The following is a 15723-nucleotide window of genomic DNA, read 5'->3' as shown; positions in this document are numbered from 1 at the left end:
AAAATATTAAAATAAATTAATCTAAGTTTATTATTATAAAACTATAAAATTATAAACAAAAAATAGAAATTATGGATAATGATGATCAAAAGTTTTTTTTATCAGGTGGACAGTAATAAAATGCCACATCACCATCATCAGTTCCACTGATTAGCCTTAACGGATAGGGGTAGAAAGTAACGGATGATGATTTAGAAAAGGGCACGACCGTAATATCACACCAAGGAAGTGCACACGCATCTCCTCATCACCACCTTCGAATCGCATTTATAATCTCGAGGAAGAAGGCGACGAGAAGAGAACGGAAACAACAACAATCAATCTCAGAGAGCTATGGCGTCGTCACGAAGCAGGAGGTTAGCGACACTTCTCTTCTCGATCTCCCACGGATCGGGACGTACCGCGAGAACCGGGGGAGCATTGCTCAGCCGCCGCCGGATGATCTCCTCTGCGTCGTCGTCCGCTGCTGCTGCCGTCGTGGCGGATGATGAATTGGGAGGTGTGTTGAAGGAGTACGTGGATTACAGGAGATCTCTGTACGGTGAGTTCACTCACAAGGCGTTGCTTGTGGATGCCGTTGGCACTCTCCTTGTCCCCGCCCAACCTACGGCTCAGGTCTGTGTGATCTCTTCAAGTTCGTATGATTCAAAGAAAAAAAAAAAAAACTAGCGTGCTCTGCTTTCACTGTTGATTTGGTTGCAGTGGTATATGTAGAGATCTAAACTAATTGATTTAGCTACTTATAATTATCAATTAATCATCATATAATTTTTATTTATATCATATATGATGATCAACTACGTGCAAGATGAACATTGAACAACTTAACAGAAAATTCATTAACTTCGGTTTCTTAGTCGGGGTTCTTAATTTATGATTTGACATTTTTTTTGTTTTTTTTTTGTTTTTTACATTTTTCGGCTAAGAAATGACACGGTTAGTTAAAATTTAAGAAAAGCTAAAAACCGTCTTTTAAACGAAGCTAAGAACCCTAGTTAACAGACTGGGTTAATGATGGTCACGCGTAGCTTCAGTGATGTGATGTGTGAACAATCAAGAAGTTATTCTCACAATCGCAGATTCAGTAAATAAGTTTTTCAAACTTCTTAAAAGTGATGCAGTGGCTGGCTGTCATGAGCCACGAGCCACGAGCCGAGCAGATGGGGTGTTATATAGTTAATTGATTGAAAAAGCGATTTGTTGATTGGTTTTTTTTGTTATGTTGTGAACGCTTGATGCTTTTTGTTATGATTACATGGAGGTTTTGAATTTGTAAATTCTGAGTTGTTGTTGGTGGTTTTTGATTGTGTAGATATATAAGAATATTGGAGAGAAGTATGGAGTTGTGTACTCGGAGGCTGAGATACTTACTAGATACAGACGTGCTTATCAGAAACCATGGGGTCAATCTCATCTCAGGTATCATCATCTTCTTCACCTTCTTGTGTTTCTCTTACTCTACGAAAATCACCACAATACATAGATACTGCATTGTGTTTAGTGTTAATGCATCATGGTCATCTTGATTAATACCAACTCTGTGCCAATTCAGTTTCAAAACTAACTATTTGGAAGATTAGATTGTTGTCTACTGAAGAAGAGTTTAATTGCGAGTGATAACTTTATGTGTTGTTCTTGATTTATACTTCATTTGTTTTGTAGGTATGTAAACGACGCGAGACCTTTCTGGCAATATATAGTGAGTGCATCAACAGGCTGTTCGAATTCTCAGTACTTTGAAGAGCTTTACGACTATTTTACTACAGAACAGGTTTGATCTTTACGACTTTTAATGACATGAACACTTTAAAATTTGTTTCGTCTCTTTTGATATTTACCCCATTTGCTTTTACCAGGCGTGGAAGCTATGTGATCCAGAGGCAGAGAAAGTGTTCAAGGCTATCAAAGAAGCGGGTGTAAAAGTTGCCATTGTGTCCAACTTCGACACTCGGTTAAGACCTCTCCTACGAGCACTGAGATGCGAAGACTGGTTCGATGCTGTGGCTGTTTCAGCAGAAGTAACATATCCTCTTCTCTCCTTTGTTTTTTAATCTTTTGGTTGATGATCTGAAATGTTTCGAGAGTGAGTATGTGTGTGTGTATTCAATGGTTTTGGTTTGATTGTTTTTGGCAGGTTGAAGCGGAGAAGCCGAACCCAACCATCTTCTTGAAAGCTTGTGAGTTGTTAGGAGTGAATCCTGAGGATGCGGTTCATGTAGGAGATGACCGTAGGAATGATCTATGGGGAGCTAGAGATGCAGGCTGTGACGCTTGGCTTTGGGGAAGTGAAGTTACTTCTTTTAAACAGGTAAACGAATCTCCCTTGTTGCCTCAAGCCTCTCAAGAGTTTATTCCTATTGATAACTTAAAATGACTGTTCGTCAGGTGGCTCAACGGATAGGAGTCAAGGTGTGAAGCAAAGCATGTGAGAGAAATGGTTCGGGCATGTTCAGGCTTTCAGTTTTTTTTTTTTTTGAAATGGTTCGGGCATGTTCAGGCTTTCAGTTTTAGCTCTCTCTTTTTTAGTGTGAGCAGCTTTGTATATTTGGTTTCTCCTTTCTAGTATATTGTGTGTGATATAAGTTGCAGCTTATGTAAAAAAAGACCAGAAATAAATGTATAATAAGAGATCAATAAAGCTTCATGATCGTTTTGGACCAGGCCATGTCTTTTACAGTTTTTGACATGCTTATAAAAGTTACATGAAACTCGACAATCTTTGAAGTATGAAGTATGAACACAATAACACCAAAAGTCTGCCAACATCACTTTGTTCCAATACAAAAGGTTTTAGAACGCGTTGAAATATGAAGAAGTTGAAGCTGGCTTAAAACAATTATCTTAGGCCCATCAATATTTGAATAAGCCCATTAGGGACTTTTGCTTTATGGCCCTAAAAATAGCACCCAAAATCTCATAGATCGCCGTCGTCAGTCCAAGGGGTTGGTTGACCTTTATACTAAATATTTACGATGCAGAGGTATGCATCATTAATATTTAAATGTATGAACAGAGTTGGCCACTACACTATAAGACTTTTAGTTAAATAAATTAGAAATAGGAAGTCGACATTTGATCTATATAATGAATAAGAAATGCTTATGTATATGCTTACTAATTAATCACATAGATAAACTTTTAATCAGGAGGTAAGCCTTTCAAAATTCCACGTGATTTGCACGTGCTTTGCAGCATTCCACGTGATTTGCACGTTCCCTCGCTTGCACGTCTATCAAACTCGTGTATGTCTATCCTTGTCTCCCAACATTTCTCTTATTTTTTAATTAGTGCAATGACGTAGAAAACTTATTGCATGTATATGTACGTCAACAAGTGATCATTCGAACATACTCCTGATTGGGGAGAAAATGCTTAACCCCGTGTCAATGCATGTCCACTCGTGACCCACATACACTTCACCCTATGGTATTAATTTTAATTTATATCCCATGGATATGCTTTTATATTTGTACAACAGATAATTATTCCTTCGATCAAAAACAATTTTAAATTTTTTTAATTTTTGTATTAGTGTGTATATATAAATAGAACAAAACTTGAGTGAGACATAAATAAACCAACGAAAGTAACTCACTAAGCCTAATCCCAACCCATAATCTGTCTAAAGCCTTTTACCAAAAAAAACTGTAAAGCCAAGATGTGTGCACTTGTCCCTCCATTGTTTCCCAATTTCGGCTGGCCTTGCGGAGACCAAGGCTTCTATGTAAACGACGACGTAGCCAACACGTTTCTTGATTTTCCATTGCCGGACTTGGAGGTGGCTCATCAGAATGTGTCGTCGGAGAGACATAGAACTTCAGGGTTAGAGAATCCCGTCGTGATGAAGAAGCTTAATCACAACGCGAGCGAGCGTGGTCGTCGCAAGAAGATCAACGCAATGTTCTCAGCGCTCCGTTCTTGTCTCCCATCTACCAATCAATCGGTAACCATTTATTCAAATAAATTTACCTTTTATGGATAAGATTACTTTTTTACTTGACAAAAAATGATACAAATCTATTCTTCTTGGGTGTTTCTTGCAGAAGAAGTTAAGTGTTTCAGCAACAGTTTCACAGGCCCTAGAGTACATACCAGAGCTGCAAGAGCAATTCAACATGCTCATAAAGAAGAAAGACGAGCTCTCGTTTCGAATCTCGGGTCAAAAAGATCTCCTTAACACTAACCAAAATGCTAAGCCAGAGAAAGGGGTCACTGGTTATGCATCAACGGTTTCTGCAACTAATCTAGGTGAGACAGGTTTAATGGTCCAGATTTCATCTTTACAGACTGTAAAGTGTTCGTTCGGGAACGTATTGAGTGGACTAGAAGAAGATGGGTTGGTTCTTGTGGATGCTTCATCTTCAAGGTCTCAAGGAGAGAGACTCTTTTACACTTTGCATCTTCAGATGGATAATTGCAATCTGAATTTTGAAGAGTTACGTAGTAGGTTGTTGTACTTGTACGAGAAATGTTGAAACTCATTTACCTGATTCAAGAAAATATTGTATGTGATTTGGTTTTGTTTTCTATCTCTCTCTTTAAAACTCGAGGTTAGAAATAGTATGAACCTTCTGCCTAATCAAGAAGGCTTTTTATTTTAATAATGTTATTTTGTTAAAATAATGGTTAACTATAGAGTTAATTAACTTTTAAAGAGTTAGGTCTGTGTTATGCAAATCAGTAACTATTCAAAGAAGGCGGTCTAAATAAATACACACTGTCTCTTTGGGTAGTTATGAATATAGTTGTACTTATCATAAGTAGGTTCGAGTGCCAATTAAAATTTAGAGAGAGGTGAGAGAAAGTTGCTCTCAAATCTCTCTCTCCATCCAAACCCTAGTTTCCTCGAATCTCACCGTCAGAATCTCGTTTCTGGTGGCCGGCGGTGGTCGTTTACCGTCGATCGCCACCCCAAATCGCTCCCTCCATCCAACCTCACCCCTATCGAGCTCTGTTTTCCCCACCTCCTCCTTGCTTCATCACCTCTGGTTTTTCGTTAGGATAGCGGCCGGATCCAGCGAATCAAACCGGTTTCTGGGTGTGTACCCAGCCTTTCTGGAGTGATGGCGAGGTCGTGGATGCACAGATCTCTTCAGGAGGCGCCGCTTCGAAAGTAGATCTAGGGTTTGGCTCTCGGTAGATCTGGGTCAGATTCACCTTGGAGAGTTCGTCGGAGCTCCAGGGCGTCGCTGCTGCTGTATCTCCGGCCAGCCTCGCTGTCTCCTCTGTCTTCCCCTGTCTCTGTCTTCGGTTGCTCTAGCTAGAACTTCCCCGTGTAGATCTTCGGGTCTAGGACGAAAAGCGATGTTTGAGGGCTTCGCCGGGGACTTCTCTTCCGTTCTGTTTTCACAGCAACTACCATGGTGGCTGATGGTCTCGGGTCCTTTGGTATTTCGAGATAGCTCAGGGATTTCAACTCTCTGCTCTGTTTCTACCTTCCGTCGGGTCCTCTCATCTTCTCGCCTGCTGATAGGAGCTAAATCTCCTCCGATTTCAAAGTCTCAGAAGGAATATGACATCCACTTCCTGCCCTCTTTGATGCTAAGCTGCCAGATCTTTTAGTGCTCTGCTTGTTTGCCGGGACCGGAGTCGAGCCGTATAACCTCCGCTTCCGCCAGCCTGTATCTCACCTGTGCTTATATGCTGGCATCTTCGCTTCGGTTTGGATTTCTCAGGGAGTTGGTTGTCGTTTTCTGGAGTAAGCTTCGTTTGGAGTGGACTTCATTAGTTGTGGTGGCCGGACCAGGACTTAGTCAACCCTGCTTCGCCTGTCCTCTTTTCGGAGTCGCCTTCGGGACGGTCTGCGGTGCCTCAGACCGTTCTCCGGTTGTGAACTCTAATGACTGCCTCGCTTGTTACAGGTTTCCGGTTGCAAGATCAAGTTGTGGTCTCCTGATACTAAATGGTTGCTTCGAATTCATACATTGCCAAGCTTTAGTCATGTCTGTAGAGATTATGCCTAAACCTTAATTTGTTTTAGAGAGTCTTTTTTACCTTTTTTTGTGGCTCTCTCTAGCACTTATGCTTTAATTAGCGCTTTAGATTTCTAGGATTTGATTTCTTCAAACTCTTGTAATCTCTTTGTCTCATTACCAGTTAATGAAATTCACATACTTAACAAAAAAAAAAAAAAAAAAAATATCATAAGTAGGTTCTGATGGTTGTTGAGTTTTATGTAGTCATTGCATGGTTAAACATAGATGTTGTAGTTTATCATCAAATGAGACTTCGATCACCAGCACTATAGCTTCAACAGTAAACTTATCTGAAATTTTTTAGTAACTCTTAATGTTCAGGTTTTCCAACTTAACAACGAAACAGTCGAAGAAGAGACCATTATACTCTTTTACCAGAGATAGTAAGTAGTAGAACAACTAAGGTTTTAACTAGTGACCACTATAAAAATAAGAAGAATAAAAAGGAACAAAATAGTAAAAAAGAAAATTAATGTTTGTTCCTTATTATTCCTTCTCAGATTTAATAAAAATGTTTTTGTTCTATTATTCCTAAAATTAAAAGAAAGGAAAAGAAATACTGGAATTTTTTTTTTAATAAATAGTGTCAAATTTAAGAAAAGAAAAATAATATTATTTCCAATTATTTATTTGGTTACCATTTAGACTAAGATAGGCGAATGATCAAACTGCGGGCCTTGACTGGAAGCCAAATTTGGGCTCAGTCTGTTTGATAAAAATGGTAGCAAAGACAAAACTGTTTTATGGTAGCAAAGAGGTCATGAACAAGTAGACAAACTAAAAATAGCATCGAGATTTTTATTATTATTATTTTTTTTTTTTGAACTATACATCAAGATTATTATTGAGAGATGATTACAAATGATTCTTGTATGTAATCTGTTTTTTTATTGTTTGTAAATTATATCGTACTGTCTTAAGATTATAACATGGTCGAACAAGAAAAAACTGCAACTGGGAATATAACTTTTCTGGGTCGAACTGCATCAACGAAGCTGTAAAGCCAAACTCAAGTTGGGTGCCATATAAAATATTCAAACTACTTAAAATAGATAAAAGTTGAAAATAATCAAATGGTCAAATAATAATACCAAAGTAATGCCAAATTCACGGGAAAGCATATAAAATAGTGCAGTTAGGTTCAATGCATTCTCCAAATTCAAAAATGTATGAGGAATTAAAAGTTCTCGATGTTTTTACCGGCACGCGACCCAACTTGCTTTAATTTCAAAATGTTTTATTTTTCAGCTTCGTTTTGTGTTAAATATGCATGTTTTTTTTTTGTAAAACAGCTAGTTAAATATGCATGTTAGTGAAATACGTTTACCCATGCTTAAATGCACCATTATTGGAATAAGCAATTATATCACTGTTTAGTTTTATGATTTTTTTATTTTTTTTGCAAACTTTCAGTGCAAAACTCCGTACTTAGGGCATCTCCAATTTGGAGTAATGCTTTTATTTTTTGTTTATTACTCCATTTCCCACTCCATTTTCTCAATTTTAGAGTAAAATATGGAGTGGGGTTAGAGATGCTCTTACAAAAAGAAAATGTGGTACGTTTATGCTCTTTCTTTTCATTTAGGCTAATGGTCATACACTCGTACCTCCACTTAAACTTTCAGAGTGGAACTCAATCAAATCGAACTGAGAATTACATAAAAGACATTAAATATACAAAGATTACATTTTTTTGTTACTGATACAAAGATTACATATAACATGAATTATAATGGTTATTAACTCATCAAGTATTGTGACTGGGGACAACGAGAACGATGAAATCTATGTTTTAAATCTGTGACATCATGTTAAAAGCCTTTCACTTTGTGACATCATGTTAATGAAGTCTATATTGTTTTATTATGTACAGTATAATTCTGTGTTGTTTTTTAGGTAAGGTTGTGATTTTCTCAAAAAGACAAGAAGGTAGAAATTAGACCAAAAGGACCTCCTTGGGAACTGCAAAAACAATGTACAGAGAAGTACATCAGCCTCCGGTCGCCGTCAACTCACCCTATAACACATTTATCTAAAGCTTGGGATGTTAATGCATCTATGTAAAAAAATTGCCTTAGCTTTTTTTCTACTTGATGCAAATATATATCATTAGATAATTTAGATTAAATAGAAAAAAACTTTGATTAATTAATTGGATATTTGCTGATAATTTTCTCTGAACATAGATATATAAACCTAAAACGGTAAATTAAAGTTAAAGAACACCTAATAATAGAGACAGAAGAAGTTTTCAATTATGGTTGAAGCAACAAACACGAAAGAGAGTCAAAACAAGGCAAGAGAGTGAAAAGAGTTGATTACTTGAATCAGGACATATCACAGCTGTGACCTCACAACCGGCTCTTTGGAATTACTCCTTTTTGAACGTTTCTTGACATGCATTTTATTTACTTGGGTTATATATTAATTATTTATTGTAATTACTTTTTCATGAGAAACCGCATTTTATTTACTTGGATAGGGTCAATTTATTAACCTTCTAAAAATTGGCTAATATTAAAAGTATATACAACATATATATCTATAATAAATTCACAAAAATAATACCAAAACCATTCAATAAAAAAATATTTTGGTAAATAATGTGTAGATAGTAATTATGGAAACAAATGTACATTTTTAGGTGTAAAAGATATACTACACGTATCCACGCATATTTATATTTTTTTATTTATTTAGACAGATTTTCTAACTTTCCCAATTTCCCCTATATAAGTACAGCGGGAGACATAAGCAGAAGATCTAACTACCCAAGACATGTTAAAAAATTGTTTGATACTTTGAATATTAATGGAAAATGAGGGTACATGATCAACGGCTGAGATTTGATGTCACACCCAAGCCAATGGGTTTAACCGGAAGTTCATTTATCACGGCCAGATCCATCGCAGTTCTTCTATTTGTCTCTCTGTCTCTTCTGATTCTACCACCGTTCCTTCCGCCGCTTCCACCGCCTCCGGCGACGTTCCTCCTTCTCCCTCTCATCCTCATGATTCTCCTCATCTTTTTGGCCTTTTCTCCATCTAATGAGCCTAGCCTCGCCGTAGAATCTCTCTACCCCTGATGTCGCCGACTTGCATACCGTCCGTACATAAATATGCGTTACACTAATATGTAAGGAGCAGATTAATTAAGGGCTTTTAGTTTGTGCACGCAAGATCATCTCATGTGATAGATAGTTCTTCGGATGACATAAAAAGAGATAAGATCTTCGAGTTTCTTTTAAATGTTTCTTGTAATTCTAGCTTTTAATTACTTTTCGTTTATTTTCATTTTTCTTGTTCTTTCTTGTTTTGTAGAGGAATCTTGTTTATCTGCGCCAAAAATGAATTGTAGAAGAATATTTTTGAAATTTATATAGAAGGCTTCTTGTTATATACGTATGTGCATGTATATGTTTTTTTTTAGCTATTTCCTTCTTTTTCTTTACTCAACGTTCATTCCCATTTTTGTTATCACAACACTTTCTTGAGAAATTAATTATTTGAAATTTGTAAGTTGCCAAGTGCTGTATGCAAGTCGGTGTTCGGGTTAGCTTTAGCTCGGATTCAAAGTCATACAAACGTATCAAGATATTTATTATAATTATATAAGCTAATTAAACCAAAATGGTCAAGCCATGGTCGTTAAACTATAAGCATTTGAACTACTCCTATAAAGAACCAAAAGATGCCAACGAGAGGAGTTGAATAGTTGAATGCTAGATTTAATATTAGGATCTGAAATATCAGATTATATCGGTTAAATGTAAGTTTTTAATTATATTTTATTCCTATTTCTTTTGCACCTCCATACAAGGGGACATTTTGAAATTACAAGGTTACAGATGATGATGATAACATGATGGATATTTTGAAATTACCAGGTTTTTTTTTGTAACACGTACTTGAAATTACCAGGTTAAAATGTAAGTTACGGCGTGATTCATTGCAACACAACGGCTTGGTTTCAAAAACATTGTTCATGAAAATTTATTTATTTCTATTTATCTGTTCATGAACCAATATACTTGTTTATTATAAATACATTTTTCATATACCTGTTTGCTTATCTACAAACATAGTCTGCGAAAAATAAAGTTATTTATTTTGTAAAGGTTTTTGGTGTGGACCTCACTTGTTAATTAGTACATTGGAAAAATGGGAATCGTCCTTTCATGTCCGGAAGACAGACTGTGCCATCTGTTCATTAGTCCATGGTACACCATTACTTCTCTTAACATGGTCAAAAGTGATTTCGGGTTTTATTGCTATCTTTCTTTAAGTTTACGTTTATGTTTTTACATCTTTCTCTTTGAAAATGCATATGATTGTTCTCTTTTTGATAGAATAACGCTCATTCTTTTTTTCTACAATATCTAGTAGATGAGTGCTACAAATCTGTATGAAACATTTTAGAAAGCTAAACTGTAATGTTTATAAAGATCAAGAATACATTACACACATACCCAAAAATCTGTTTAGAATTGTCTTTGATACTGGCTAGCTAGGTGGTTATCTAAAGACTCGTCCAAATTAACGACGTATTTAATGCAAAACAATGGGTGAATGTTTTTTTTTTTTTTTTTTTTTTGCTAACCGAGTATCCTGGCTCCACCGAGGTGGTCCAGACTAGAGACCGAAGTGAGCAAGGACGCTGCCAGGCGTCACCATGTGGCTCACCGTGTAACGGTCTTCGGTCTCGGATGCTGCAGCCCATATGTAAATTCCGCAGTGGCCAAGGCTCGAACCCAGGGGCAGGCACTCCAGCTGGAGTTCCTATACCACTAGACCAAAGCAACTTGGTTATATTGACTTGTTGGCACGGCGGCTGCGAGTAAAAGAGAGTCATAAACTCATGATTGTCTAAATTAATACTACTGTATATGAATTATTAGTATTAATTATTAAAATAGGTTGGGGACGAGCACTATCGTCGGTCTAATGATATAAGTTGTATAACACAAAGAATTATGCTAATTTCGAATTTTCGATATGTACACAAAAGTAAATAGCATTATGTTAAATTTCAATAGAAGAATAGATTAACTTCATAACAATCATGCATGCATCTATTCACATACTACGTTTAAACTTTTCCAACAAGTGGGTTACAAAGAAACAGTTTAAAGTTAATTGCAAAGTGTTTGTTGGTTCTGTTAAATTCAAAGACTTTATTTTATTGAAATTAACAATTTTTTTTGACAAAGTTAACGAATATAAACATTGATAAATTAATCATATATATATATATATATGCTCACTGAACAAACATGCGAAGTACGGTATGATTATATGATAGCTGACATACTTTATCGAGGGAAATACTGTGGATGAGAGTTGAGCCAATGTACAAAACAAAAAGAGATTTGACGGAATTCAAGAGAGAAAAAGAACAAAATTAATATATGAATTATAAATTATTAAAGATTAAATGGTCCTCGCCTTATCGAGTCTCTATCTTTCGCCAGAACAAAAAGCATATGAGAATGAAGTTAATTTGTCCACAAAAATCAGATCCACTGCATCTATACATACAAAAGAAAAGGAATGCATACGTCTTGAAATTCTGTTCTTTTTGTCTCGTTAAAAAAGGTGTTTGATGATAAAATCGTAACCAAGGGGAAAAAAGTTCGGACATATTGTGAAACGACGTTAAGTAATGATTACGTGATTCATCATATAATCCCTAGACACCGAATGTGCTTGTTTTGATAACAAACTCCAATGTTCCAAGAGGAAGTTACATGTTTATAACACTTGACTATGGGTTCCGAAGTTCGACAAATAATTAATGAATTTATTTTTGAAAATAATTTGAACATATATTACTAAAAATACATATATAATCCATCAACAGAAAATATAGTGGTATTTGGAACAAAAAAATGTTGGTGACAAAGGAAAAAGGATGAACTTATGAGAAAACGGTAGAATATTAATAATTGTTATGTTAAAAGTGTTATCGTAACAATAATATAACAACATAATAGTTTAACAACATCTTCATAATAAACTAACATCATTTGATGAAACTCCAGAATTCTAATAAGTTAAGCTGTTCCAACCAATGGCCTCTCCATCTCTTGAACTTTAAGATAAAACATAATTCCATCGACGCCACTACGGTACCACCCCATCACTACGTACCTTCTAGTCTCCATCGATAATACTTCATCCGTTGGATTTGAGTACGATCATATTTAGACTTTTTTTTCTTCTAATAAATCCTATTAAATATATACAAATCACGAACATTGAAGCATGAATCTTTTGGATTACACAAATTCAAACGGTCGTGATAGAAATGAGAAGATTTATATTAATGGAAGTATTAAAAAAAAGAGAAGATTTATCATCTCCGCATCATAAAAAATTTGGCAAAAAAATCCTTACTAAATTTGTTTTACAAGTTCAAATAGTGTCTTTTTACTCACTTCACACGTATGTAAAAATAAAATAAACATACAGTTATACTTCTATGAAATATTCCCTCGTTATTAAAAACATTATTGTTTTAGATTTTATTTTTGTATTTAAAAAATTGATGTTTTAGACTTAAATTAATACACATTGTTTTAAAAGTAAAACATAAATTTAAGTTCAAGATATGAATTGTATAATTTTATTTTAAATCAATTAAAACTTAAATAAGAAAAAATAATATATAAAATATGTATTAATTTTATCAACATATGCTTAAATTATAACAATCAATATTTTAATATAATCTGAATTAATTTATAAAAACTATTATTCAATGTTGAATTGTTATATTTTAAAACAACAATCTTTAGATATATTTCATGTGATCATGACTCTTCAAGTTAATGCACTTCTTACTATAATTCAATTTAATAAAAGGTATAATAAGAAGCGCATCACCTTGAAGAATCACATGAAAAATATTAACTTTTGAACGTTAGTATTTGTGAAGCGGATTAATTGATAGATACTTACGAAGATATTAGTCTTATGAAGCGGATTAATTGATAGATACTTACGGAAATTATTAACTTATACAACATCGAATGTAGAAAATATATTAGTAGCTTTAAAATTTGATATGCATATACAACAAAAATTTGGAAACACATAGTAAAGTTGTCTAATATAAATAGCATATATTAACCGGCGTGCATGCTACAAGCCTACAACAGAAATATCATATACAGTATTTAAATTAGCTGTTAATAAACATGAAAACGGACAATCGCAATAAATTAGGTTAAATGTATATGGAATGAGAAGAAATAAATACACTTAGCACGACTTGATTTAGATTCAGAGTATCGAACACACTCTTTCCTCTAATTCACCAACCCTCCTTGCGGTTTCAGTCATCTAAAAGCACATAAATGGCAACTAATTAAAGCCGCCACGCTAACACCTAGCTAGTAGCTACCCATGGCAAACGTCTGTCCTTTTTTAAGTTTGTTTCTTATGATTTGGTAGTAGAATCTTTTATTTCAGTTTCTCTTTTTTATATATACTTAAAATTGATTTTTTCCGTTTATTAAAGATACTGTTAAACAAACTAGAGATGTATGTTCGGGTACCCATTTGAGTTTAGTATGGTTTTATCGTAGTTTCGAGTTTTCGAGGTTTAAAATTGCAACCCCATTCGGATATCTATAAATTTTGGTTCAGATTCGGTTCAGATTTTGGCGGGGTTGGTTCGGGTTTGAATAACCCGTTTAAATTAATTTAAATTTTAAAATTCCTAAATATCTTTAATTTCTCAAAATCTAAAACTTAAAATAAGATATAACATATAAATGTGAGCAACATATGCCAAAATACCTAAATTAAACATAAAAATTGGTTTGACTTGAATTTTTAGATGGAGAATCAATATATATCTTAAATATTTGTGATATTTTGAATATTGTTTAACTATTTAGATATTTACTTTTGACCATTTGTATATATTTGTAAATATTGTGGACAACTTCAAAATATTTTATACATTTTGGATATTTTTGTAATGTCAACTCTAAAATTAGCTAACATATTCAACTATATAAATCTGATTCGGATTTATTCGGATGCCCAAAATATTTTGGTTCGGATTGGGTCTGGTTCTCTAAATATCAAAATTTTGAACCCGTTCGGATATTTAATCAATTTCGGTTTGAGTTCGGTATTATTTTTTCGGGTCGGATTCAGTTTGGTTCTTTAGGTTCAGATTTTTTGTCCAACCCTAAAACAAACCTAGTAATTTAATGGTAATTTGATGATTACTGGGTCTCAAAACGCTAATAAGTGTGCTTTTAAAATAAAATCTAATTAACTGAAATTTAAATAAATATATAAATGAAAAAATAAAAGGGTGTTTATTGTCATTGGGTGAATACTGAATTGGAAAATGTATCTCCTCAGTGCATGAGCTTCACCTGTAAGTTGTAACGTCTTTCTCTCCCACACACACATAAAAAGCAAAACGGACAAAAACATCTAAGTGGAAAAAAAATCTACATGACATATATATATATATATATATATACAAACATATGTGGAGTAACGTTGAAAGCCAAAATTTTGTAGGAAGTAAAGAAGCTTCACATAATTTTTAGGTTATTGGAATGTTTATGGTCGGAGTGGTGATAGTACTTTTGACGGTGCTTCCAGCCGTTCTTCCGCCGCTTCCACCTCCGCCGATGATTTTGATGGGAATTCCGGTGGTGCTGATGGTAATGCTTATTCACTTAGCCATCTACCATCCTCCTCTTTCTTCCTTCGACACTACGTATCTAGACATGTAATGTATGATAGTTAGACGATGTGTCGATTGATCCAGATTACACATGCACTGATGCACACATGGAAAATGCGTCGTCGACGTCATTTAATGGGTTTTGGTTTCTTCTTTATGAAAATTGTATGCAGTTTCATTTAACTCTTATTTAGAACCCTTCTTTTATTTTTCTTGTGTTTTTTTTCTACATTTGGGGTTTCAAATTAGATCTTCTGGTCCGGGTCATTGTAAGTTTTAACTTAACCATGAGCTTGGATTTCCAAAAGTTGTTAGATATCGAAGTACATGCACTTTTATCAATAGCAAAAGTAAAAGTATACATGCATCATAAAATCTCAGTAAAAACATAATAAAATGGGAGCTCATTTTTTAGTCGACTCATTCTCGATAGGAAAAAGACTCTGAGTGAATTCTCCGACGTACGGTCAATGTTCTGTTCAATACTAATTCGATAAAACGAAGCCAAATATCAAGCCAAAAAAAAAAAACCATTCCGTCTCTATAAATAAGCATGGAAGACTTTTTAAGTATAGGAAGACTCTTCAAAATTAAAAGGTCTTGAAACTTTTATGTCAATTAAATTAAAAGTAGTATTAAAAATTAAACAAAAAATAGATTTAAGTTAATCATAATAAGCTGCATTTATCTTGGCGGGTATTGTGGAATCAATTCCGATAATCCACGGAAACAGTCTTTAAACTTTTGTTTTATTTGAGACATTTATACGTAAATGATGCATTATATTGGGAAGTTTGGTGGGTCCTGTGAAATGAACTTCAATCTACGTAACCTTTTTAGTGTCATTCTTCATTAATTGCTGAATACCAACTCATGAATATCTAAATGCTTGTTGACGAATTTGGTCTGCTCCAAGCTATTTTTTGTTTCTTAGATTTCATGTTCTTCAAATTTTAGAACAAACGGTTTAGTCCATATTCATAGACGGAGTTTCTAAAAAAACACAAGCAATAAAAAAGGATGATTTACATAT

The 15723-nt window shown here is 34.5% G+C and overlaps 3 protein-coding genes across 4 annotated transcripts; all 3 read left to right on the top strand.

Moving 5' to 3' along the window:
- The first annotated feature begins 252 nt into the window (after positions 1-252).
- On the top strand, positions 253-2660 carry LOC103865870 (haloacid dehalogenase-like hydrolase domain-containing protein 3). Of its 2 annotated transcripts, XM_033289960.1 has the most exons (7): positions 253-615; positions 1313-1419; positions 1663-1771; positions 1857-2018; positions 2135-2308; positions 2386-2453; positions 2498-2660. In XM_033289960.1, the coding sequence occupies exons 1-6, from the start codon at positions 334-336 to the stop codon at positions 2413-2415; spliced, it is 864 nt and encodes a 287-aa protein (XP_033145851.1). In that variant the 5' UTR covers positions 253-333; the 3' UTR covers positions 2416-2453; positions 2498-2660. The 2 variants fall into 2 exon arrangements, with proteins under 2 accessions (XP_033145851.1, XP_009141977.1); XM_009143729.3 differs by having other exon boundaries at positions 254-615; positions 2386-2658.
- A 246-nt stretch (positions 2661-2906) lies between these two features.
- LOC103865869 (transcription factor bHLH100) lies at positions 2907-4595 on the top strand. Its single transcript, XM_009143728.2, has 2 exons — positions 2907-3943; positions 4044-4595. The coding sequence occupies exons 1-2, from the start codon at positions 3659-3661 to the stop codon at positions 4473-4475; spliced, it is 717 nt and encodes a 238-aa protein (XP_009141976.1). The 5' UTR covers positions 2907-3658; the 3' UTR covers positions 4476-4595.
- Positions 4596-8716: 4121 nt separating this feature from the next.
- LOC103865868 (protein ORGAN SIZE RELATED 1) lies at positions 8717-14978 on the top strand. The gene has a single exon (XM_033289965.1). The coding sequence runs from the start codon at positions 8794-8796 to the stop codon at positions 9058-9060; it is 267 nt and encodes an 88-aa protein (XP_033145856.1). The 5' UTR covers positions 8717-8793; the 3' UTR covers positions 9061-14978.
- The last annotated feature ends 745 nt before the right edge of the window (positions 14979-15723 follow it).

Source organism: Brassica rapa, chromosome A04 (genome assembly GCF_000309985.2).
Source record: "Brassica rapa cultivar Chiifu-401-42 chromosome A04, CAAS_Brap_v3.01, whole genome shotgun sequence".
In the NCBI taxonomy this organism is placed as follows: Eukaryota; Viridiplantae; Streptophyta; class Magnoliopsida; order Brassicales; family Brassicaceae; genus Brassica; species Brassica rapa.
The sequence above is the reverse complement of the archived record's forward strand: the minus strand, read 5'-3'. Positions and strand labels throughout refer to the sequence as shown.

Coding starts and splice junctions, on each gene's coding strand:
- LOC103865869 (XM_009143728.2), top strand. CDS start 3,659: ATGTGTGCACTTGTCCCTCCATTGTTTCCCAATTTCGGCTGGCCTTGC. Junction 3,944..4,043: donor TCCCATCTACCAATCAATCG/GTAACCATTTAT, acceptor TGTTTCTTGCAG/AAGAAGTTAAGTGTTTCAGC.
- LOC103865868 (XM_033289965.1), top strand. CDS start 8,794: ATGAGGGTACATGATCAACGGCTGAGATTTGATGTCACACCCAAGCCA.
- LOC103865870 (XM_033289960.1), top strand. CDS start 334: ATGGCGTCGTCACGAAGCAGGAGGTTAGCGACACTTCTCTTCTCGATC. Junction 1,772..1,856: donor ACTATTTTACTACAGAACAG/GTTTGATCTTTA, acceptor TGCTTTTACCAG/GCGTGGAAGCTATGTGATCC. Junction 2,019..2,134: donor CTGTGGCTGTTTCAGCAGAA/GTAACATATCCT, acceptor TGTTTTTGGCAG/GTTGAAGCGGAGAAGCCGAA.